Genomic DNA, 24939 nt, shown 5'->3' on the forward strand with positions numbered 1-24939 from the left:
GCATTTAGTAATCATGCATTTACGGTGTAGAAGGGGTTAGCTATTCAGAGGCTGCAGGCACTTTGCACATGCTCAGAAGATCTAGTACCTCGAGCAGACCCCACCCAAGGCACATTCCAGTGGATGAGCGATAGGGTTGTGAGTGTCCTACATAGTGCAGGGGGTTGGACTAGATGACCCAGGAGGTCCCTTCCAACTCTATGATTCTATGATTCTAGGATTTTTAGACCCTCCGCCTTCCTGCCTGCTCCTGATAGCCCGACATATCCCCTCTTTCTACACCTGCATCTCAGGCCCAAAGCCCCTCCCCAGCATTCTTTTCTAATGCATTAATCAAATGAAGCAACTGCACAAGGCTTTTAATCATCTGACTCTCACGGTTGGGTCACATCTATGGTTGCCAACCTCCAGGTGATCTTCGGTGTCCTGGGTCTTCCTTCCTGTTCCGAGGCATGCAGGATTCCAATGCACTGGACCACGCAGGAGGAAGGGTCGAAGTCCAACCGCCAGCCTCCTTCCAAGGAGTCCGTGTGTTCCTTTCTCACAAGAATGAGCACCCACCCACCGAGGGCTTGCATTAATTAAACCACCACCACCCCCCTCTTAAAAGCCGGAAGTGTGTGTTCACTTTTTCTGTTCTAACATGATGCCTGCCCCCCCCCACATCCCACCTGACTCAGGACTCCCCTCAACGTCTTCCAGGGGTCAACCACAGCTCCCCCCACAAAAGGCCACCAGCCTCTGAAAACTGCAGGCGCATAACAAATGCAGCTTGGTCCAGGGTCTTTCCCTAACAGCCCTGGGTCTGAGGGGCCGCAAGGGACACGGAGAAAGGCTTTCCAGGTGAACAGGGGCTAATATGCAACGATCCCATGTGCCAAATTTCTGGCCTGTTAAGGAACACACAGCCACCCACCCTTTAGTGGAGAAAATATAAAAGGAACAATGGGAGCAGAATTCCATCTTGCAGGCTAGGTAGCTTAAAAGTAATTCAAGAATAACTTAAGTTCCACGTTAAAAACAGAAGGATAAAAGTGCTAGACTAAGAAAGAACACAACATTATGTCAGTCCTGCACCATTTGCTTAATTCCTATCCTCCCCCACCCACAAAGAAAGACATCTTGGGAGTCTGTAGCCGACAGGTGAGGCATGGGCCTGTTAAAGCAAACAGATGACTGCACGAGCCCTGTGATCTATTTCAACATTTTTTAACAAATTAAAAATAACGCTTTTCAATAGAAAAGTCCACCGGTGTGTTGCAAGATTAACAGAGAGCCAATTTGATAAGCCACGCGATAGGAACAGAACAAAGCTGCACCGCAAATTACCTCTTGCTTATGTTATTTATAGTCCGCACAGAGAAACCTATTTTTAAAAAACCCTATTTCCCAAAGGCCTGCTGCAAAAGGATCGGACGTGGAATGTCTTGCAAAGGCACAGCTGATTAATGTTGACCCCCTTCAAGCCAAGAGGCCTGGAGAGGTGGTCTGCCATTGCTTGCCTCGGTGTAGAGGCCTTTGAGGTTTTGCATGAAGCCACCTTATGCTGAATCGCTGGTCCATCAAGGTCAATCCTGTCTCAGGGACCGGGGACTCCGGCAGAGGCCTTCCACACCACCTCTTCCCTAGCTGGAGATGCTGGGGATTGAACCCGGGACGTTCTGCATGCCAAGCAGAGGCTCTGCCAGTCCCCCAAATACTAACCAGAGCCAACCACCAAACTCCCACAAGATCAGGCCAGCCTGAGCCATCCACGTCAGGGCAAGAGAGGAACCCAGATGGCGTGCTGTCGCCTGCCACTCGCTACCTGGCAGCCCTGGACTTTCCGGGTGTTCTCCCATCCAAATACCAGCCAGGTGCGCCCCCGCTCAGCTCCCGAGATCTGATGAGATCAGGCTGGCCTGGGCCATCCCGGGCAGGGTGGAGAAGGACTACTTGACTGGGGAAAGAGGGACTGTGACTGGCTGCAGGTGGAGGAGCAGGCAATCCAACCCGGCTCTTCGGATGACAGGCCGCTGCTCTTAGCCACTAGAGTAAGCCGGCCCTCACAACACGCCAAGACGATATCTGGCAATTCCCGCTTGTCAACTGTTCACACAGTGTTGAATCCGACCCTGGGTCCATCAAGGTCAGCCTTGTCTACTCAGGCCGGCAGCTGCTCTCCAGGGTCTCGCAATCTTCCACACCCCCTCCTGTCTGGTCCTTTTAACTGGAGATGCTGCCAGGGATTGAACTGGAGACCTTCTGGATGCCAAGCAGGTGCTCTACCACTGAGCCATAGCCCCCCTCCTGAACGGAACTCTCCCATGCAGCTGGCTGCCTTAGACTGAACCAAACCCCGGTTCCATCCATTGCCTACACTGACAGGCAGCTGCTCTCCAGGACCTCAGGCAGAAGTCCCTTTCATCACCTCCTCCCTGGCCCTTCCTAATTAGAGATGCCGGGGATCGAACCTGGGGCCTTCTGCATGCCAAGCAGAAGCTCTCCCCCTGAGCCACGGCCCCTCTCCAACTTGAGCTCTCTTGCATGAGAAAGCGGTCTGAAGTCATGATTGCACACACAAGGCCCCAGGCTCAGTCTCCTGCGAGGAAAGGCCTCTTGTGGATACCAGGAGCCAGCAGGGAGCTAAAGAGAACAGTGGTCTGAGCTGCAGGAACACACACACACACACACCCCGAGCGGACTGGGACAGGCCAGCCCCGGCTCCGAGGCCTCCAGGACCCCAGGCGCTGCTTCCTCCAAGCAAAGGAATCCCCAGCTGCGAAGGAGGCGCCTGAACCGGTGACCTTGGAGAGAGCTGCATGACAAGCCCTCCGCCTTCCTTTCATCTGCTTCCCGGCGATGCTGCGGCTGCGCAAGGGCAAGGAATCTCAGAGGCAGCCCGTCCCTTTGTCCGACTACTAGAGCCTTGCGTGGAGAAAAGGGCAGGAAGGAACCGAAGACAGGACTCAGGCCACCGCCTTGTGGGAGCTGGATTCGAGTTTGGCAGCACCTCAGAAATCAAGAAGGTTCAGAGGGGCTTTGACTGTCAATTGCTCATTCTGCCACAACCTTGCTGGTCACCAGGTGCTCCTGGACTCGAATCCAGCTTTCCCACTGCACACCAACAGGGCTCCCCTCTGAAGCCATCTCCTTGGGGTAGAAATCATGGAACTCAGGCTTGGCTTGCCACGAAACTGTGGACAAATCTAAAGGCCCCTCGAGAATTCAGTGGCCCCTGACATGGCCTGGCCCTAGGCTGCAGTGCTGTCCATCCTTAAGCAGGATCACACCCTTCTAGACCCTCTGACTTCAGTGAACATTGGATGGCAGACTTTCAGCGCATCCAGTTCACTTTTAAGTGCATGGAATTTCTAAAGTGCCTTGCCGAGTGCATTATCAAACGTGTGTGAGGCCAGCCTATTAAAGATATCACGGGCCACAATCCACGCTTTGGAGATGAGCTGCAGCTCTGTGGGATCTCTCTCTCTCTCTCTCTCTCTCTTTTCTCAAAGGGGGAAAAGGGCAGAAAGTCAGTTTTGAAGACAAGGAAACGAGGAAAGGAAAAAACAAGAAGAGCGGGAGAGCCTGTGTGTGTGTATCCAAGTTCAGCAGGGGAGGGGGAAAGGTGGTTTGATGACCAAAGTCATTGAAGAATTTTTGGCACGCCTGCCCCGGGAACACTGGCCACGGGCCCGGCTCGGAGCTGAACTTAAACAAACTCCTGTTGCAGCCATCTGCTTGATTTTAAAATAAGTCAAACAATCTGTTGAGCCGTGGGTGATCAAATTTCCATCTGCGCGGACGCCTGCTCGCCTGCCTGGAGCCACTGCTTGCCTCTACCAGCCAAACCCTCCCCAGCAGCATGTGGCTGCCCTCATTCCTCCAGGAAAAGAAGAAACTGGACCTCCCCACCAACACCCCCCTGCCTGCCGGTCGCTCCCCCCCCCCCCCCCACACACACACATCCCAGCCCAGGCTCCTACATTCAAGCTCACTGCTATTTTTACATCCAGACACCAAAACACTGCATCTCAATGTGAGCTGAGAAGGGAACACGGGGTTACCCAAAGGGGTCTTCCTGGTCGATCCCTGCACGGAGCGTGGAGACCTGGCTTGACTTCCGCAGGCAGCAGCAGGGAAGGCCCTGGAAGACTCTCCTCGACCGTTCACAGTTAGATGCGCGTCTGGTGGCCCCTTAGAAGCCAGGCAGGTTTGCGGGTCAAGATGGGCAGCTGTGTTAGTCTGTCCGTAGAAGCAGAAAAGACTAAGAGCCCAGGAGCACCCTGAAGACATGTGGCAGGGTGGGAGCTTTCCTGCGTCAGCAACCCTCCATCCACCCACCCACCCCACACACAGGGTTCTTATCTCAAGACAGAGGCTAAAGTTCTGCTCTTGGGCATGTCTCCTCTGAAACTACGGGCAAAGGAGGCTCTGTCCTCTTTACAGGGTCTGTAAATGTAGGATTGGATGCTACACACAGCGGGGTGGGCTAAATAATGGGCAGCTGGCAGCCCTCCCTCCCCCTTTATAGCCTTCCAAGGCCCCTCCTAAGTTGTGCTCCTGTAGGTCAGAAGACCCCTCCAGAAGCATCAGGGAGGTCAATGTGTGAGGACTGCGGGAGGATCATACAAAAACACATTTAAAAAGACTCAGGTGGGACACCGTGTTGGTCTGAAGCAGCAGAACAACCTTTGAGTCCAGGAGCACCTTTAAGGCCCACAAAGTTTTATTCAAGGTGTGAGCACACTTCCTCAGACCTGGAACAAGTGTGTGTGTACCCTAAAGCTCATGCCTTGGATAAAACTTTGTTGGTCTTAAAGGTGCCTTTGGACTCAAATTTTGTTTCACATTTTTAAAAGCATGCATGCGGCAAGGAGATGCTGCTAACTGCACATTGGCTGCTCCCCCTCCCTTCGGGGACTGCAGGACAGAAGGTTCAGCAGCCGAAATAGCATTCATGGTTCCCAGGTGGGAAGAGCTGACCCAGGAATATGCTGCATCTGTTATTTTGCAGCCTGGCACAAATGTGAGAGACATAGTCACTCGGTTCAGAGGAGGGAGGCGGGAAGGTACCTGGGCTTTCACAGCCCCTGGGTGATTCCTTGAGCACAGAAGGGGGCCGAGCCACAGGGAAGGAAAGCTACAGAGAAGGAGGGAGAGCCGTGGGAGGACAGGGGGTCGAGCCCATGGGGGCCGCATGCCAACTTTCTCCGCACAGGATAACCTTTCCAAAGTCTTGTCTTCACCCACCGCTGCCCATCCCGATTGTGGGCTTGTCATGCCCTCGGTCTGGCCCCCTCTCTGTTTGCTACACTGGCACACGCATCGCCTACCTTGAAGCAGCCCCACGTTGAGGGTCCCCAACCTCAGGGTGCCCTTCAAGCATTCCGCCTCAGCAGTCAAGCCCAGGAGACCCCTCCAGCCTCGTGGCATACCCGGTTCGGTCTGAGTGGACCGTTCCATGCCGGCCCTTTCGGCCCCTTTGGCTGTTTACCTGCTGGCCAGACGCGGGACGTGGGTGACGTCATGTGTAGCGCCCGGAATCCAGCGTCTTCAGGAGGTGAGCCTGACGCTACATTTAACTGGTGTGGAAAAGCCCCCAGAGCAGGGGTAGCCAACCTGTGATCTTCCAAATGTCCATGGACTACAATTCCCATGAGCCCCTGCTGGCGGTCGCTGGCAGGGGCTCATGGGAATTGTAGTCCATGAACATCTGGAGGATCACAGGTTGACTACCCCTGCCCACCTGGAGCTTGACAGCCGCCATCCCTCCCGAGCAAAATGTCCTGCAGCCAGCAGAGGAGAAGAGAGCTCTGTTTAGGCTGTAGGGTTCTTCTTCAAAACACGGAGGCCAGAAGAGAGAAAGAAGGATCCGCGGTCCTTATCCAAAGCAGGGAGGCGCCAGGTATTTCTTGCACCTCCAAGCGCATCACCTGAGTATCCCCCAGGGAGAGGAGAAACTGGGCAAGGCAGGGCTGAGAAAACCTCTTGGGTCTGAGTTGCCACCCTCCAGGTGGGGCCTGGCGATCTCCTGGACTCAAACTTTACGTTGCCGCTTCAGAACAACACGGCTACACACCTGACGACTTCCTGACAGGTGTACAAAGAGGAAAGGAAGGCCCTCCAGAAGGCAGCAAGAACTAGCTGGGATCGTGAGGTCAGCTCCTTTTCTCTCCTGCTGCATCATTCCCAGTTTGTTCCTCTCCAGATTGTTCCCCTCGGGGCATTTCTTCTAGAACAGCGGTAGTCAAACCTGTGGTCCTGCAGATGTCCATGGACTGCAATTCCCATGAGCCCCTGCCAGCGAATGCTGGCAGGGGCTCATGGGAATTGTAGTCCATGGACATCTGCAGGACCACAGGTTGACTACCGCTGTTCTAGGACACAGGAACCCACCTCCGTCTCTCAAGGATGTCAGTTCCCAAACAAACCTTCATCTGCTCTTTAATATGGCTGCACAACCCTTGCTCTGCGTATTCCTCCGCCAGCCAAGGGAACCTGTCAGCCCAAAGATAGAAGCGGGAAGGTGGGATCAGGGGTCCCTTCTGAACCCTCTGCCGGGGGCATCCCAGCCCAGAAAGGGATTTAAAAAACAAAATCCTTTGAGGCGCAGCCGCTACGCTACGGCAAAAGGGAAGGCAGAGGGTGAGAGATGCTCTTCTGGCACACGGCGGGGAAGAGCGTCCGAGGAAACCTCCCCCCCCCTCTGGGCTTTCGCTTGAATTTCCACAGCACAGACAAGCCCCCCCTCCCTCCACCGGTGCTGCCGCCAGCCCGTCCCAGGCACAGAAAAGCTTTGGCTCCACACAGCCCAGAGCCGGGGCCAGCGGACGCGCTGGAGAATAAACATCTCACAGTGCAAAGATGGGGCCGGAGCCAAGCGCCACCCGCTCCTGTAAACAGCCCCTCCTTGGCCCGCCATCCAGCAGGCTGGGAATGAGCACTCTGCTGGTCATAAATACAACCGGGGCGGGGTGGGGATGGGATGGGGGAGAGCCCTGCCAGGAGCAGGAGGCTGCACACCACCTCGCCCCCCCCCCCAAAAACAAGACGGTGCAAAGTTATCAATGGAAAGGCCAGATGTGTTATGAATGGCAGGCACCAGCCAGCGGTTCAGGTCTCTCCTGGGGGGATCAAGGCGGCAGGGGGGGGAGCTTAACCCTTTGTGTTCCACACGGTTGTCACAGCTAATCTTAGCCCTGGGGCAAGAAATGACTTGAGATAGGATGCTTTCTGGGGCTCCAGCAGAAACCGGGAAAGAAGACGGCAAAATAGAAACGAGGAATTCGAGACACTCGAAGCTCAGGCGTGACCAAAAAGCAACAGAGGACTCTGGGGATGCAATCAAAGGGGGCCAGAAAGGCAACTCCTAAGGGTTGGGGGGCTGCAGGCAGCTGCACGCATCCAAAGGCACGTCCCCAAATAAAAGTTGTGAACAACAAGGCTGATAACGATCAGACATTTTCGGAGGCCCTTCCCCCTGGGGGGCTGCCGGGAGTCGGAAGCTATTCGGCGGAACTGACCCCACCACGTCTGCAGATGCCTTTCGCCAAGGCCGGCCCAAATGATGCAGGACCCCACCTATGGCCTCCTTGGCTTATTTGTCTTGCTTCTGCCCCACTTCTCTGCCCAGAGGGGACTCCAAGCAGAGAGCATCGCTCTCCTCCCCTCCCCTCCGGTGGATCGCCACAACCACCCTGCAAGGGAGGCAGGGCCGAGAATGTGTGTCTGGGCCAAGGTCACACAGCAAACTTCCGTGGCAGAGTGAGGATACGGACCTGGGATTCCCAGACCCGAGTCCAACATTTTATCTCAGCCTTTTAAAAACTTTTTTACTGTTGAGAACAAGTGGCTCAATCATGCAGAATAGGGTGGGGAAGCAGAGCTGTGGACACGCCCATCAGGGGCCCCTCCCCTCCCCTCCCCACCCCCTCCAGGCCCATCGCTGGTCATTTTGGGAGGGAGGGCAGGTCGATTGGACCATATATGGTCATTGCACCCAACAGAATGTTAACAATTTTAAGCAATATTTTAAAAATGAATTAACCCTCAACGCATTTGGGAAACCCTTCCAGGGTCGTCAAGAAACCCCAGGGTTTCATGAACCCCTGGGGGGAAAGCCTTGCTTTACCCTCACCCCAGACTGGATGGGATGGGGGGGAGCTTTCCATTCACCCCCTACGGATCTAACTATAAGGAGGAAAGAGCGACAGGAGATTTGAACCCAAGGAGCTGGCTGGGAGGACAGGCTGGGTTGCCTTGACAGAGCATCTTCTTGGCAGGCAGAAGTTCCCCGGTTCAATCCCGGGCATCTCCAATCCAAAGGGCAGGGTAGGAGGTGATGGGAAAGATCTTCACCTGAGACCCTGGAGAGCAGCTGCCGGTCAGAGTAGACAAAACTGAGATGGACCAAGAGTCGGATTCAATGTGGGGCAGTTTTGCCTGAGCTGAGGAGGGACTGTGTAAGAGTGAAGGGCACCTGTTTGGCCTGAAGAAGGTCCCGGTTCAACCTCCAACATCTCCAGATGGAAGGACCTGGTAGCAAGAGGTGATGTTAAAGACCTTGGAGGGCCACTGTCAGTCTGAGCAGACAAAACTGACCTTAATGGACCAAAGGTCTGGTTCTTTATGCTCCGTGTGTGTTGGGAGGGGCTGTGGTTCAGTGTTAGAGCACCTGATTAACATGCAGAAGGTCCCTGGTTCAATCCCCAGCATCTCCAGTTAAAAGGCCCAGGCAGGAGGGGATGGGAAAGACCCTTGGGAGAGACAACAGCAACCTTGATTCGGTCTAAAGCTGCTTCATATGCATGCACATGAAGTCACATTCCAGCACCCTAACCACAACCCCGCACTGTATACCACTAAGCAACCCCTTGAGTTTGGCTACCAAAGAACCAGCGCCAAAGAGCTGATGGCTTTTTATTTTTATATTTTTTTATTTGCAATAGGAGGGGGTTTTTTTTCACTCCCAGATTCAAACGCAGACTCTTGGGCCAACTGTGAAGCAACCTCACTGGCCAAGACAGGGAGGAGTGAGTGAGTGAGTTTGTGTAAGTGTGCACACCCATGCACACAATAACCCAACGCTGGGCGGCCAAGAGGAAACCCTTCAGCACCACGCTTACAGAGAGAGGGAGAGGCTGACAGGCAGATGAAATAGCTGGAGGAAGTCCAGGCCAGCTTGTTCCTCTGCAGATGTTCTGGAACTGAAGAAACACAAGTGCAGAGAGCTTTCCTCTCCCCCTTCCCGCCTCCCTCCCCGCAGAGGCCGCAGCCAGGATGTCTGGAGTATATCTCCGAGTTGGATCAGAATGTCCCAGTTCCGAAAGGCAGGCCAGCGGAGACAACGGCAGCAACCTGGTGCTCCCCAGCTTGGTGGGAGAAATGCCAAGCGGGACCTTGCTGAGAAGGGACCAGGTGGCCCCAAACCTCATCAACAGCCCCCCCCCCAAACCAGGACCCAGCCGTGCCACAGAGAGGAAGCACAGGTGCGCCACAGCAGGGCCCGGGCAAGCGGCAGAAGGCTGATCTAGAGGGCTACACAGGAGCACCCATGCTGCCCAGGGTTGCCCGGTCCAGTTTGGGAAATTTTTGGGGATCTGGAGGTGCAGTTTGGGGTGGGGGTGGGGGATGGAGTCTAGGGTAGGGAAGATCTTCAGCAGGGACAAATGGAAAGCTATAACTCCAGAAGAACTGCAGGACCCACCTGGAGATTAGCAATCCGAGGGTCCTCTCCTCAGAGGAGATGCCAGGGATCGAGCCAGAGGTATGGAGAACCCCTGCCCTCCTGGTCACTCCGCAAGCATCTAGTGGCCTTTGGTGCAAACCCACCAGCGTTGTTAAGGAACCAGGACCGAAGACATCAAGGGCTTATTGGCCCAACGAGGCCATGCAGACGGGCAGCTGAAGCGCCCGGAGCCTTCCCTCGAGGGCCACCTCCTTTCTGCCAGGTACGCTGTGCAAGAGAGAAAGGGAGGCGCTGCCACCAAGCCCCTTGGGATCCCTCCTCACCTCCAAAGGCCTGTTTACTCAATGGTCCCACTCTGCAGTATTTCGGGAGGTTAACGGGAGCCTGCAAGCCGGGCCTGTGACACTCCGGTTGGCCCGAAGGCCAAGGAATAGAAGGAAAACAAGGGCAGGACGGGGCGGGCGGGCGGGGCTCCCCAGGCATCCGCTTAAGGTTACAGCCTTCTGCTCCCTTCCTTGCCCCCTCCTCCAAACTCAGCAAGGGTGATTTCCAAGAAAATAACTGTCAGGCTGGGCTGTGACCGAGTCCATGTACTGCAGAACACAGGAACAAAAGCTGGTTCTTATGCCTCGAGATGAACTCCTTTGAATGCACAGCAGAGATTACTGGAAGGCAGCTAAAACAAACTCCACAGCACATGCCAAGAAAATCTCAAATCTGTGAAGGGAACTATGGAAATGAAGTGCATTTGCATGAACTTTTTTTTCTGGCTCCGTGGGTCGTATGCCTCACCCGCTGCCCCACCCCCAGATCACCAAATTCCTGATCAGGACACCTCTGAGTTGTCATTTTTCACCAAACAGTGTTGTTCATGTCGCATGCCAGGAATCACAGACCTTCAAGTTTCTAGTTCTCAAAAAAGTGACGCGGAACAGTGCACAGGCTGAAAACAGGCATTTTCCCAGGCTGCAGTGGCAAAAAATCATTTCCCCTGTCTGGTCCAGCAACTTCTCCCTCCCCAGGACGGTTAATTTATATGCTTAGCTTTTTTCTTGGTACAAATTTCATCTTTAAAACGTCAGCCAAGTGGATTTGGTACTGAAGGTATTGATAATTCTGCAGCAGGAAGGAGAAAGGCAGTTTGGTCCCTAACAGTGTCAGATGACACATCCAAAGGGTAGCCATAAAGCAGAGAGGGTGCTTGGGTGCCGTCTCTCCAGCAGGGAGTTCCTGTCCAAGGCGGGGGGTCTACTGTCAAGAAGGACCAGGGAATTTTCCAACCTGGTCAGGATCCAGGCCCTGTAGGGCTTATTCCAATTCCGCAGGGCCTGTAAAACGGATCTGTTCTGCCAGGCCTTTGAGTGCCAAAATTCTATTACCGCCCCACCCCTCGCTGGCCCCACTTTCCTTTCCTTCCTTTCCAACTCAGTTGCGAGCCCCATGGATGTGGAGCCAGCTGCAGAGCTGGGCTGTTGGACGGACATTTCCGATGGTTTAACATTTTAGCTACTGATCGATGGGCCCTGGACGGTCAATTTTACCAGGGATGTTTTCGTTTGATGTTCTTTGTGAGCCGTGGGGGCTCATTTGTCAGGAAGGGCGGCCTATAAGCCAAATAAATAAATAAACAAGCAACCTCTCTCGCAGCCCTCTCTGAAGTCTGGGGCTAAGCAGCACCACTGGGCCCTCCTCTTCCAACAGCTCACAAACCCTCCCCAACCCATTTTGCCCGGGTGACGTTCCCGGAGCAAACCGTGGCAGTTCCCTGGCAGATCCTGGAGGCCGAGGCCGATGACCCAGCCCCAAGGATTCTGCTTTCGGAAGGCCTCCTGCTCCCAGCTGTTGCAGGAGAACTCCCCAGCGCACTGCACGCACCAGGCGACAGCTCTCCTCGCGCCCAGAGCCAGCCCAACAAAGAGGCCCTGTCCCACGGCCCAACTTGACAATGACATCACTGGGGCAGGCCCATCTCTCCGTCCAGCGCTCGATGAATGGGGAAACTGTCTCCCCGCGTCCCCCAGCAGCTGTTCTCAGGCGTCTACACAGAGGTCAACTCCTCCAGAGAACAGAGCAGATGGCTAGGAAAGGCCGGGGGACGGATCTTCGGCTTGCTGACACACGCCAGGCCCGCCGGCTGCTAGTTCTGGACCGCGGCATCCCACGATAACAGAGTCCCTCGCGCATACCAGGACCAGTCCCAGCTTATTTTGGCTGCACACCCACGCCGATTATCTCAAGGGGGGGGGGGTCCATTCACTATAAGCTACTGCTCAGGCTACTGTTTCTGTTAAATACAGCACCGCTGATGCACAGCACTTTACGCGCCCAAAAGGAGAAGAATCAGGGCTCTGGAACCACGCAGGCAGCAGTCTCTGCCCACCCTCCCCACGACCCAAGTATTTCTCTGGTTCCTTAATTGTTGCACTCATCGGGACCCCCCAGCTTTCAAAGTGGGCTGCACTCAAGCTGCATGGGATGAATGAAAGGGGGCTGAAAAGGAAGGCACCCAAGCACGAGACACCTGAAACAAGGTGGAAAAGAAGACCACGGAGGAGAGATCATGGGGGGGAGGGGGTGGCAGACAATGGTCCCAGACCATTCGGGGTTTTGAAGCTCAAGAGCCCTGAACTGTGCCCAGAAACCAGAGCAGGAGCTGGTGAATTTGATAAATGGTTGAACCCTAAATGCTCTCCAGGTGTGTGTGTGTGTGGGGGGGATTGGTAAACACCCTTGGCTACTGCTTTCGGAACTGAAGTTTCCAAATACTTATCCAACACAGACCAGGATGGGCAGCCTTGCTTGTCTGTCTGCAGCATCAGAAAGGAGCCCAGGAGAACTTTAGGCCCTCGTGAAACTGGTGGCAGAGGAGGAGCTGTTGTGAGACACCAATTTCCTTGCTCTTTAAGGTGCTGCACCTCTTTCCTGCTGCATTATGGAAGGCCCAGTCAGCACATTCCAAGGGTCCCCTCGGGCTGTTAGCGGGGGACCTTGACAATCATCACCTCTTTCCTCTGGCCCGGAGTTCTTGCCAGAGTCACATTTGCCAATCAAGGCAAGGCTGAGTGGAAGCAAAAGCTCTGACCCTTCCTAAACCGAAATTGTGCTGAGCACAAAGCCTGCACTTTACGCTTCCCTCCCACACGGGCAGCCCCGCAGGGACGCTTTGGGGAATGCAAACTTTCATGACTCTGCAATGCCCTTCAAAGCCTGCAAACACAGCTGCCCTCCTCCAGGCCGTGGCTGGAGACCTCCCGAGAGATGACAACCGATTGCTGGGTGATAGAGACCCATGTTCCTGGAGAAAAAGACTGCTCTGGAAAGGGAACTCTATGGCATTAACCCCACTGAGCTCTCTCACCAAGCCCCACACTCCCCAGACCCAAGCCCTCCCCCCCACCCCCAAATCTCCAGGACCTTCCCAGTCCAGAGCTGGCAACCCTCTGGTGCACCCACCGCGCCATCCCCCATTAAAAAGACAACCCAGCCACGATCTCTACAGGACAGCACAGTCCTCGGGGCAGGAAAGACCCTCCAGTTCCAGCAAAGCTGCCCCTGTTATCCCCGGATGCTCTTTTTCTCCCCTCAGGGCCTCCCAGGCATTCGGTGACCTTCACGGGCCCCCTCCCCCAGCTGCTCCACACTGCAGACCTTCCACCCACCGCACAGCTGGGGCCCGCCAGCCGCCATCAATCACACCGGAGAGCCAGCCGAGAAGCTTTTAAACGCCGCACTGGGTCCCTGCGAAGGAAGCTCACGTGGGCTGTCACTCAACCGGTCCCCAGGCCTGGGGAGGAACAGGCTCCCCCTCCCCACGGCAGCCCAGCGCCTGGGACGCTGCAGTGCACGGCCACACAGCATGGGCTCCGGGATGCCAAGGAGGCAGACGCATGAGAGTCGTCCTCTGGGGGAAGAAGAGGCAGGAAAGGGGGAAATGAAAGCGGGCGAGGGGGGGGGGGAGAGGAGGGAGCATTCCCTATCTCTGGAGTGGGAAGAGATGCCAGAGAACAAGAACAGGGAGCATCACTGATTGCAAATTAAACACGCTGGACACCATCCAGCCACCTTTTCCCCTCAATCAAGCAATCCCACCCAACACGAAAAGGTTTCAATCCTGAACTGCTTTTATGGGGGGGGAGGGGGGGAGTATCTCGCAGCAAAAGGACAGGGGAAGTCTTTAAGGACTAACCAGTTTTTAGTCCAGAGTAAAATTTGCATTGCTCAAAGCATACGTGCCCCAAACAGCAACAAAAAATGCTGCATGAAGACATAGATCAGGCTGTGAAGCAGAAAATGCCAAGCTGGGGGATCAGCAGGGCGTGAACCGCATGGGACACTGGGGGAGATGCTAATGACATAAAATTCAAAGGTAATCGAGAGAAGCAGAGATCAGTCACAGCACAGGCACCCCAGTTCTCCTAACCCGTGAACATCCCTCCCCCAAGCGAACTGGGATGCCTCAGTAGTTGCTACAGTTGCCTGAGCTACTAGTCCAGGAAGGTGTCTCTGCTTTCCGAACGCACCTCCCCCCCCCCCAAAAAAAACTCCCCTCCAACTCACCCGAACCGGAGGAACGGTGCAATGTGCTAACATCACCCAGAAGTGACACGGGCAAGCCAGGGTCATCAGGAGGCGATGCTCTGTTTTTCTGGGGGAAACTCTATGGTTTGAAGCAAAGTCTACCATCGAGCTTTGCCCAGAAGCCAGAGTGTCACCCCCAACGTTTCCAGCATGCTGAGGTCACTGAACTGAAACAAAAAATCCCCCCCCCCTAAACCCAACTTATACACACAAGCGAATGATCGATCTTCCCACCAGCTTGGTCAGTTTCAGCTTAAACTGACTGGATCTGGCAGAGGGGATCTAGCAACACATTGGTCAATTACACTGCAAGTCCTCAGCAGCAGGACGAGGGACACAACACTAACAAAGCACAATCCAAAAGATGCAGACCTGTACGGAAGTTGAAAACATCCGGGTCATACTGTCGAGAGACTCAGCTGTCAACAATCAATCAATTGCACATTGCCCCATCCTTTGCCTCTCTCAGAGCAAATCTTCTTCAGCAGCTTGGGTCGGGGCATGTGAAACCAGAAGGCCTTTCTGTAGACGAGGGGTAGTCAAACTGCGGCCCTCCAGATGTCCATGGACTACAATTCCCAGGAGCCCCTGCCAGCATTCGCTGGCGAATGCTGGCAGGGGCTCCTGGGAATTGTAGTCCATGGACATCTGGAGGGCCGCAGTTTGACTACCCCTGCTGTAGACTATAGGAGACAAGAACCACCAAACAAACACGGAAAACAATTAGTCAAAACAACCTTTCCAAAAGCATTGGACTGGATCCATGACACAGGAACATCACCTGGACTTGAGCCACTGGAAAAATAAAACAGAAAGGGTTCAAAGGGAAATTGTGTTTCAGGGGTCTGGATGAGAAGCAAGGCTGGGGAAAGGACACTTGGGGGGGGGCGGGTCATGCCGTTTTCTCATCACGCAGCCCTGAGAAAATGGACGCTGGCAGCCAGGAATTTTAAATATTTGTTCGGCCTCATGCCGCTCAACTGACCGGTCAAATATCAGCAAGTGACCACCTATTATTTGACAACGGTCAATTATTGCCCAATATTTCACAGAGAGGAGAGGAGTCCTAAACAGGAGCAGCGAATGCTGGCAGGGGCTCATGGGAATTGTAGTCCATGGACATCTGGAGGGCCGCAGTTTGACTACCCCTGCTGTAGAGTGTTTCTACTCCACACTGAAGTAGTAGCATCTACCTCCCAGTGCTGATGGGCATCGAAGGGGGTGGTGAACGTTGTGTACCAAATCCCCTGGCACGGGCTCTCCCTTCCTCTCCTGGCATGGCCGGGCTCCTTCCCACCTTCCCTGGCCGCCCCTTCACCCTGCGCTCGCCTCCCTGCGTGAAAGAGACTTGGAAAGCCCAGAGTTCAACACTCCGAGCCGGGCGGGAGCCAAAGTGGAAGTTTTTCCATGTGCCGTTCTCAGAGCAGATGCTCCCCCCGTTGCCAAGACAAGCAGGAACTGGTGTTTGACGGCACAGCAGCGCGCCAGAGGACAGGGCGGAGGAACGGCCCCCCCTCGCCACTGACGGGGCACCCCCCTGTGCCCCTTGCAGCAGCCCCCTGTGCCCCTTGCCTGGAGGGCCCAGGAGCCTTGCAGGGGCTCTGAAGTGAAGCAGGCCCCAAGAAAAGGGGGGGGGGGACAGAGCCGCCACCTGAATCCCTGAGCAAGCCCTGGGGGTGGCCGGGGGCCATGGAGTGTTCTGCTGCTGGACTCCTGTTCCCAGGCCCCTTCCTTTCTGGATAACAAATGCTGCAGGGAAACAGATGTGAGAGTCTCCCGCTGACACCCGAGCGATGACAGACGAGCTCTGCAAGGCTTCATGTGCGGGTAAAACACTCAAGCTGCACCTGTTTGCTGTCCCAGCCGGCTTAAGAGGGGGGGGACCAAACGAAAGCCTCCTTCGCACTCCTCACTCGTGACGTTAGCCAGGGAGAGGGGGGGGGGGGAGGCCGGCTTGAGCAAAACCAGCAACAACCTCAGGCAGACCTGCCCGCTGGGACGGCTCCTTTTTTAAAAGTGAGCCCAAACCTCCCAGCTGTACCCAGGCGGTCAAAGAGTATTTGAACCCAGGTCTCTCCAGCTCCAGCAGGAATTCCAGCCTGGCACTCAGTCCCTTATTCCACAGGGGCTGCCAGAAACACGCCCCCTCCCCTCATAGGTAGCCTCAAATGAGTTCATAAAGAACCTTTAATCTTCCCATTTACAAGAGTTTTCCTGCTTGGACACTTTGAAAAGGGCCACAGGCATAGACAGCATTAAAAGGGATTAGACAGATTGATGGAGAAAAGGTCTATCCATGGAGCCTCCACATTCAGAGGCAGTCACCCTCCGAAACAGAGAGCCAGGAGGCAAAATCAAGGCAAGTTGCCACCTCTCTGCCCTCCAGAGGAACTGCTGGTCCTCTGTGTGAGACGGGAGGCTGGACTGGAGGGACCCTCCCTGCTCTGACCCAGCAGGGCTCTTCTGAGGGTCTTCTCAGGGGACGGCCTCGGCCTCTCTGCCCTGCTGCTGGCCCTCCAAAGGAGGTGGTTGGCCCCTGAGTGAGATGGGATGCTGGACTGGATGGACCACTGGTCTGACCCAGCAGGGCTCTTCTGATGTCTGTAACGACACCACTCTTCCAGGGCAGATGTCAACCAGACGTGGCAACTGAAATATCAGTATTGTTTAACTCCATGTTTCTCAAACTGAGAGAAGCTCGTTCTAAAGAGAGGGAATTGAGTCAGTTAGGCTTCCCCGAACCCTGAACCTCAATGCAAGGAGACAGAATTTGAATCCAGGCCTCCCCAAATCAAGTTCCGTGAGACCACACTGGTTCTTCAAAGCCTAGACCCCCTTCTTTTAATTAAAAAAAAAACAGTGTCTGAGATGCAGCCTGCAGACCTCAGGCATCCACATGAGCCACAGCGCCTGCAAACCACTCCGCAGAAACACACGCCAGGCACAGCTGTCCTGCAAACGCCTATCTGTTTTGTATCACTGCAACTGTCCTGGCTTCCCCCAAAGGATCCTGGGAACTGTAGTCTGGTAAGGAGAGCGAGAGTCTCCACTAGAGATCCCTAGCCACTTCTAGCAGGCATCTGCTTCCAGCTGGGGAGCAGGATACTTCCCCTGACCTCTGGGCTGCAGAGATTAGTCGAGAAAAGTGACTGCCACGAAGGGTGGGCGCTAGGACCCTGCTAAGCTCCTTATCCTTCCCAAATCTTCAGGCTTCACCCCAAAACTCCAGGAACTTCCCGACCTGGAGCTGGCAACCCTCTGCCAGGCGGCTAAACCAATTTTGCTGTTCCTCGCAGTTCTACAATCTCATCGACCGCTTTTCCTTATCGATCCCGGCCCTTGGAGCCGTTTGCAGACGCAGCAAAAAACAACGGCTTGTGTGCCAGCCTGTCTTCCTTGCCAGTCAAATTTGTCTCGGACCCCTCGGGGCAGGCAGGCAAGCAGGTTGGGCTGTGTGCCGGATCGGTGATTCCTTTGGCTACCTCCCAGCAGACCACAAGAGAAAAATGAAACGTTGGTCGTTGTCAGCTATGGGGGAGAAGAAACCTTCAGTCACCAGCAGGCTAGAGCTCTGGGGGAATGCATGGGAAGAGAGAGACGCTGCACACCACAGAGTGTGCTTGTTGGAATTCACCACTGAGCTACTGTGTTTTATCGTTGTTTCCCCCGGGGCTTTCGAAAAAGGCACAGCGGTGTTGCTTCCCTCCCCCGGAACAAGCAACCAAAGGAGTCGTGACCGGGAAGTTCAAGGAAAGCTGCGTAAAGACGAGACGGACCAGGGACCACGATAAAAGGGCCCGAAGACCTGAATATTATCGCTTACAAAACACACTGCTAACCAACAGCGGCGATCCTCGTTTCCCAAACATATATAATTACACCGTGCTTTTGCAGCTGTGAAGGCTCTCGTGCTGATTGGCTGAGTGGGTGCACTGGCAAGGAATGTTCCCAAACATTTCAGCTTCTCAGGAGAACAAGGCAGTCAGAACAAAAGGCTCGCAAGTCCAGCTCCGATAAGGAAAGCGGACTGTCAGTTAGGCTGGGGTAAACAAAAATGATTTATGGGGGGAAGAGTTGGGTGGATCAAGCTCAGGACAAGGAAGATGACAAGGAGGACGTCCCGTAAGGTAAGGAAAGGAAGCCCAAGCCAGAACAGACTGAGAAACAGGGCAGAACAAGCACAGAGGGACGAATAGGGCACACTCATGCTCAGCAGGCATTCTGGTCGCATTCTGCAGCCAAGCTCTCTACAGTTCAATGACGCAGAGACATTAAATATGAAAAGAGTCCAGGAGCACCTTAAAGACTAGCAAAATCTGTGGCAGAAAGCTCCTCCCCCGCCACAAATTTTGTTGGTCTTTAAGGTGCTCCTGGACTCTCCTTTCCTGCCACTACAAACTGACTCACACATCAACCCACCTTGATCCCCCCCCTGCATTAAACATTCCAAGAAGTGTATTTCCCCCATGCTACAAGGCTCCCAAGGGGCATCCGCTGTGCTCACGGCTTATTCATTTCCAAGCAAGTGTTTCAAACTGTGATTCCAGTTTCCAAAGCCAAGCTCAACTATTAGGTCCCGCTTTATCCCCACCTAGCAGCATCCTCCCCCCAGGTCCAATGTGGGTTTACAGGCAGCAGCTGCCCCTTCTAGCAAAGGCCACGGAAGTGCTAATCAAAAGAGGTCCCAGTTCACCAAGCTCCCCAGCATTTTCCCCTCATCTTCCCACAGCCAAGGAGCAGATTACGAAGATGGGTTTCCAGAGCACAGGAAAGAAGCCGATCCAGATAGAAAGCCCCTTCCCCCCCCCCAAAAAAAATGATCCTGAGCTTTCCTTGTCCAATGGCCTTGTCCCATTTTAGATCTGTGATAGTTCAAAGCAAGGGCTGAAGGGAACCTCCATGTTCAGAGGCAGCCAACCTCAGGATTCCAGTGGCAGAAGGCAGCATCAGGAGAAGGCCTCAGTCCCTACACCCTCCAGAGGAACTGGCTGGCCCCTGTGTGAGATAGGAAGCTGGGCTAGGTGGACTACTAGCCTAATCCAGGGGGGCTCTTCTGATGTTCTTATGAGGGCCTTGGCCTCTATGCCCTGCTGTGGGCCCTCCAAAGGAAGAGGCTGGGCAATGTGTGAGCCTGGATGCTGGACCAGATGGACCCCTGGCCTGATCCAGCAGGACTCTTTTGGTATTCTCATGAAGGCCTCAGGCACTCTGTCCTGCTGCTGGCCCCTCCGGAGGAACAGCCTTTGGGCAAGACAGCATGCTGAACTCGGTGGGCCATAGGTTGGCTCCAGCAGGGCTCTTCTCATGCGCCAGCAAGAGCAGTCTATCAATGCGCATGAAAGGCAGCCTCTGCCCTCCAGAACAGGCTGAACCACAACATCCCAAAGGGGGACGGGGGAGTCTCCCTCTCCTGCTGAATTTACACAACCCTGGCCTACAAATTTAAAAAAAACCTTCTGCTCATTAGTTTTTAAAGAGCTCTCTTGAGTCACGGCAGGGCGGCCTGAACTGCCAAGTTTGCAGAATCTATGCTGATGACACACAGACATCTTGCTAAAGCTTTCCCCAGCCTGGTGGCACAGAACGGGGACAAGGTCCGCTAGCAGCGCCTGCAAAACAGCCAAGTCGGTGAGCCTGTTTTCTCAGCCCCCTTCGGCAGCCTGATGACCCACGGCCACCACCGGCACCCCCTCCCCACAAGACCCCCTCAACGGGGCGTGACCCACAAAGCCGAAGAAAAGGCTGCCAGTCCATTTTGAGCACACAAAGGCTCTCCCGGCCAGGCCATCCGCACACCCTGCGCTGCCAAGAAACAACACAAGCATGAATTGGAGCTCGACAGAAAAAGCAAGCTGCCCTCGGGGAGGAAAGCCAAGCTTGCCCATTCATCCAGCCATCCCCGGCCAGCGAGACGTACTTCCAGTTTCCTTTACAGCCACGTGCTAACCCTGGAAGTGGCAAACAGGCTGAGTAGGGCTGGGGGCTCATAACTTTCGTGAACTTCCTCAAAGTCCGGCTCCCACCACCGTGGGGGCCACTAACGAATAGGGAGACGGCTCACCTCTGGGCTCTTCCCAGCAGGGACCCCGGATATTCTCAGACACAGGGCAAACCAGGCACGGGCATTCCCAGGAATCGCCGCAAGGGGAAAGTCAGAGGTGGGAGGGCTGGAAAAGCAACTGAGCGGGATAAAGCCAGGCCGAGGGTTCCTGTCGGCTTCCGGTCTGGCGTGAGTGAGCGGGAGGAGCCTTCGCAGGAGCTGGCATCAGTGTTTGCTTTTGAGCACACCAAGGCCTCCCGGCGCTCCTATGCACCTGGGCACCAACCTATGGGATCCATGACTCCGCGGAGGCAGGTTTGGCCTCGCCCCTCCCCAGCCAAAGGGCAAGTCCCGTACCTGCCAAAGACACCGAAAGGTCAACCCGGAGAGCGCCTTACCTTCGGGAGTGTTGCCGGAGCCCCAGCAGGACCAGCGAAGAGATCTCGGGGTGCCGCCGCTTTGCCTGCAACCACCAGGGCGGCACACTCGGCACATGCCCCGAGGGTGAGCCATTTGCCATCGTCCACCAACAAGGTGCCCGGCGCCCGCAGGGAGTACAGGAAGACCGGCAGCCGGGCAACGCGCACCGCCCTTAATCCCTGGCACCGCTTCTTCTCCTGGTGGCAGAAGAAGCAGACGAAGGTCTCCACTTTGTACTGCCGGGACCAGGCGCCGCTGGGGTGGGGAGGGCTGGCCGCCTCGTACTGCAGCCACTGCCCCAGGAGGTCGTGGTGGCACAGCACGCAAGCGGACACGATCCCCGTGGCGTCGGCCGGCCTGGCCCGCGGAGCCGGTGGGTAAACCGTCAGGAAGGGGAAGAAGGGCTCCTTCTCGCCAAAGCGGCCCGGCGGGTTGACGCTGAGCTGGAACTCCTGGCCGGGCCCCAGTTCGGCCCCGCAGACGTAGCAGACGCAGGCCGGGCCGGAGGAGGCCAAGGGGTGCCCGCCCGGGTGGGGGGCTTCCCCGGCCGCAAAGACTTGGTGGTAGCGTCCCAGGAAGCTCTGCACGGAGGTGATGAACTCCTCGCTCCGGCAGGCCCGGTAGAGGGCCCACAGGTCCTGCAGCACCCCGTAGCAGCGGCGGCAGCTGCGCACCTCCCCGTGCCTGTCGGGGCCCCGGGCGTTGGGCGGGCAGGGCAGGCGGCTGAGGAAGGGGAAGTGCATGGTGGCGCGGGCGTTGCCGTTGGTGATCCGGGCCGCCACGGCCTTGCCCTCCCGGGCGCACTCCTGGCCGCACAGGTAGCACGCCTCGGCGGCGGCGGCGGGGGGCGGGCGGGGGCTGCTGCGGGGCGCGTCCTCCCGCGGAGGGCCGTCGAGGGGCACCACGTAGAGGCGCTGCAGGACGGGCACGCCGGCCAGCTCGAAGCTCTGCCACTGCTGCATGAGGGCGCCGAAGCAGGCGGCGCACACCCACGCGCTCCCCGCCGCGCTCACCGGCAGCGCCCCCGGGGGAGGGCGGTGCAGGCCCAGGAAGGGGAAGAAGGGCGCCCCGCGCGACGCCCCCGACGACGCCTCTTGCTTCTGCAGGTGGACGCGGCGCCGCGAGGCCGGCGAGAGGGGGCAGCCGCACACGAAGCACGCCCCCGCCGACCCCGCCCCCGCCCGGCCTCGGCACAGGCCGCCCTCCCGCCGCGCCTCGTCGCGCTCGTCCTCCGAAGAAGAGCCGCCGCCCGCAGCACCAGGAGGCAGCGGGGGCCGCCCGCCGCCTGCCTCGCCGCCCCGGGCCCCTCCTCGCCACTGGGGCGCCCGGCGCGGCCGCTTCTGGCGGGGCTGGTCGGCGGGCGGCGGCGGCGGCGGCGGGAGGCCGTTGCCGGGGCGCAGGGAGGGCGCCCCCTCGGGGCCGGGCGGCGGCGGAAGCGGCGTGTGGCTCCACGGGCGGGGGCCGGCGGGGGTGGCCATGTGGGCGGCGGGGGAGCGCGCCTCGGCCTCGGACAGGCTGTCGGAGAGGGAGGAGAGCTCCGAGTCGTCCTCGTCGTCGCAGTCGTCGTCCTCGCAGTCGTCGTCGTCGTCCGGGGGGCGGCCGGGGTCGTCGGCGCCCAGCGCGTAGGCGAGGTTCCACTCCTGGGGCGCCCTGCGGAGCCCTCCGCCGCCTCCTCCCCCGGCGGCCGGGCCGTCGCACTGGTAGGGCCGCTTGAGCCAGTACATGCGCTTGTCGAGCGGCGTGCGCGTCCGCTCGAAGGCGGCCCACTGCTCGGCCAGGAAGCAGCGGCACACGGCGCACACCACGGCGCAGCCCTCGGCGCTGACCTCCCGCGCCCCGGGCGCCGGCTCCTGGTGCTGCAGGAAGGGGAAGAAGGGCTGCGGCGGCTCGCGCGGAGGACGGACCTGCAGCGTCTGCTCCTGGCCCCGGCTGATGCCGCCGCCGCACACGAAGCAGCACAGCGCCGACGCCGCCGACCCCGCCGCTCCCGAGGGCTCCTCGCCGGCCGCCAGCGCGGCCATCAGCCGCTGCTTGCGCGAGAGCGGCGCCTCCTTCTCCGGAGAGCCGCTCATTGCGCCCGCCCGGAGGCCTCGCAGCCCCGCCGGCCGGAGGCTCCCCCGGGCTGGCCGCTCATCCTGGCGGCGCCGCTGGCCGAGGGGGGGGGGCGGGGGGCGGGCGGGCGGAGGGGGCTGGGGGGGAGGCGGCGGCGCGGCGCGTCCCGCTCGGCAGCTCAACTTGGGCCGTGCGCCGCGGCGGCGGCGGCTGCTGCAGCCCGTGCAAAGTTTGGCGGCCAACTCGGCAGCGCCATCTCCCCTCCCCGGAGGTGGGTCTCCGCCGCGCCACCAGCGGCGCCTGCCGGGGCCGGCCGCTTCCAGCCCCCCGCCGCCCCCCGCCTCTCCCTCCCTCCCGCCCTCCCTCCAACTTCTGCCGCGGGTGGGGAGGGGGCGGGCGGGCGGGCTGGCGGCAGTCCTGGCGGGCTCCGGGGGAAGCCCTCTGGCGCAGCGCCTGCCCGCGGGGGGAGCCACAGGAGCCGCTTCTGCTCGCTTCGCCAGAGCGCCCGAATTGCGCGGCTCGCGGGGGGCTTTTCCGCGGCCGCTGCTGCCCCCTCTCAGTCGGGGGGGAGGGGGGCTCCTTAACCCCCGGGGGGAGTGTCCCCTCGCCCGGCTTACCGGGAGCTAAACGGCCCGCGCGGCAAAGACAGCCGGCCGAGGCTTGTCCGGCGGACCCCGCGCCAGACCTTCGTTAAGAGGCCTGGGCAGCCCCCACGTGCACGCAGCCAGCTCTGGAGAGGAGGCACAGGAGACAGAGTTGCCAACCTCCCGGCAGAGGAGGGAGATCTCCTGGGGCTGTAATTCATCCCCAGGCTACAGAGCATTTGCCCCGGAGAACGTAGATTCTGCCGTTCGGTCCCTTCCCCTCCATAAACCCCGCCCACTTCCCAAATCCCCACGTGTTCCCCGGCCCCAGCTGATGCAGGGAGAGAGCTGGCTTGGGCTACTACAGTGACCTGCAGGCCGGGGCTGCCCTTGGAGGCTGTTTGGGAGCTTCAGCCATGGCCAGACTCCCCGCCCAGCATCCTCGCCTAGCCTGTCTCCTCTGAGCTCATAGCCAAGGGGCTGGGTTCACCTTTGAAGCCCTAATGAGGTCCAGTGACAAAGACTTCCCGTTTTATCCATGGCAAATACAAGCTATCGCTTACTTTGTGCTTATTTTTTATTTATTTATTTATTTATTTTAGTTAGATCGCCAAACCCTCTTTTTCCTATTCTGTACATCTATCCTTTTTTTCCCCTTAATCGTCAAAACCACAGTTCTTCGGTTCTTTTTTATTATTTTGTTTTATTTATATTTTGGTTTCTAGGCCACCCCTCCCTGCAAGCAGGCGTAATAACAACCCATAATAACATTATTAAAATCATCATAAAATAGAAAGCAATTTAAAATTCATTTCTATACCAATTTTCACTCCCGCAGCCCTCGTGCCTTCTTAATTGACTCATGATGGAATTCCGGGGGCGGGAGGGGGGTGGAAGAGGGCCATTTTGCCGCCCCTGCAGAACTTTGTTCTCTGCTGGCCATTCGTAACACCAGGCAGGAGCCAGGGCTGAAAAGGGGGCATCCTGGGAGAGCTGGCCCTGCAGGTACGCAGATTTTGGGGGGATGAGTTTTCCAGAGTCAAAGCTCCTTTGAACTATCAAAACCCCACATCTCCCAAATCTCGTTGGTCTCTAAAGTGCTACTAGACCAAGGGTGGCCAAACTGGCTCTCCAGATGTCCATAGACTACAGTTTCCATGGCACTGGCAAGGGCTCATGGTAAATGTAGTCTATGAGCTTTTTGTCATCCATCTGGAAAGCTACAATTTGGCCACCCGTGTACTAGACCAAGCCTCCTGAAATGTTCCCCCACATCCCTTAACTCCTGGATGCACAGCGCCCTTTGATGTCCCACAGAATGTCCCACAGAAAAGATACGTGGCAGGCAATGAAGGACAAAAGACCCGCTGAAGACCCAGGGGTGACTCCACAGTCCACAGCAGCCGACCACTTGACCAGGAGTTCCCTCGCACAACTGCTGGCTGTCCAGGAGAGGACGCCTGGCCTGGCCTGGCCTGCCTGATGCGGCTCTCCTCCTTGGAACAGCTGCGTTTTGTTTTGCACTTGGGAGTACTGTCATCGCCCCTGCTGCAGAAAGCCTGGCCGCAAAAAAAAAAAAGAAATCTGGCGTATTG

General features: G+C 57.1%; 1 protein-coding gene across 2 annotated transcripts in view; it reads right to left on the reverse strand.

The window, feature by feature from the left end:
- Positions 1 to 21874, reverse strand: part of GSE1 (Gse1 coiled-coil protein) — a 262796-nt gene extending 240922 nt beyond the window's left edge. The window contains exon 1 of one of the 2 annotated variants that reach the window (XM_077309973.1): positions 20687 to 21874. In XM_077309973.1, coding sequence (XP_077166088.1) covers positions 20687 to 21670 — 984 coding nt within the window. In that variant the 5' untranslated portion in view covers positions 21671 to 21874. The remainder of the gene's footprint in view (positions 1 to 20686) is intronic. The other variant, XM_077309972.1, reaches the window with a different exon arrangement.
- Between the last annotated feature and the right edge of the window lie 3065 nt (positions 21875 to 24939).

This window comes from Paroedura picta, chromosome 14 (assembly GCF_049243985.1).
Source record: "Paroedura picta isolate Pp20150507F chromosome 14, Ppicta_v3.0, whole genome shotgun sequence".
NCBI classification, from domain to species: domain Eukaryota; kingdom Metazoa; phylum Chordata; class Lepidosauria; order Squamata; family Gekkonidae; genus Paroedura; species Paroedura picta.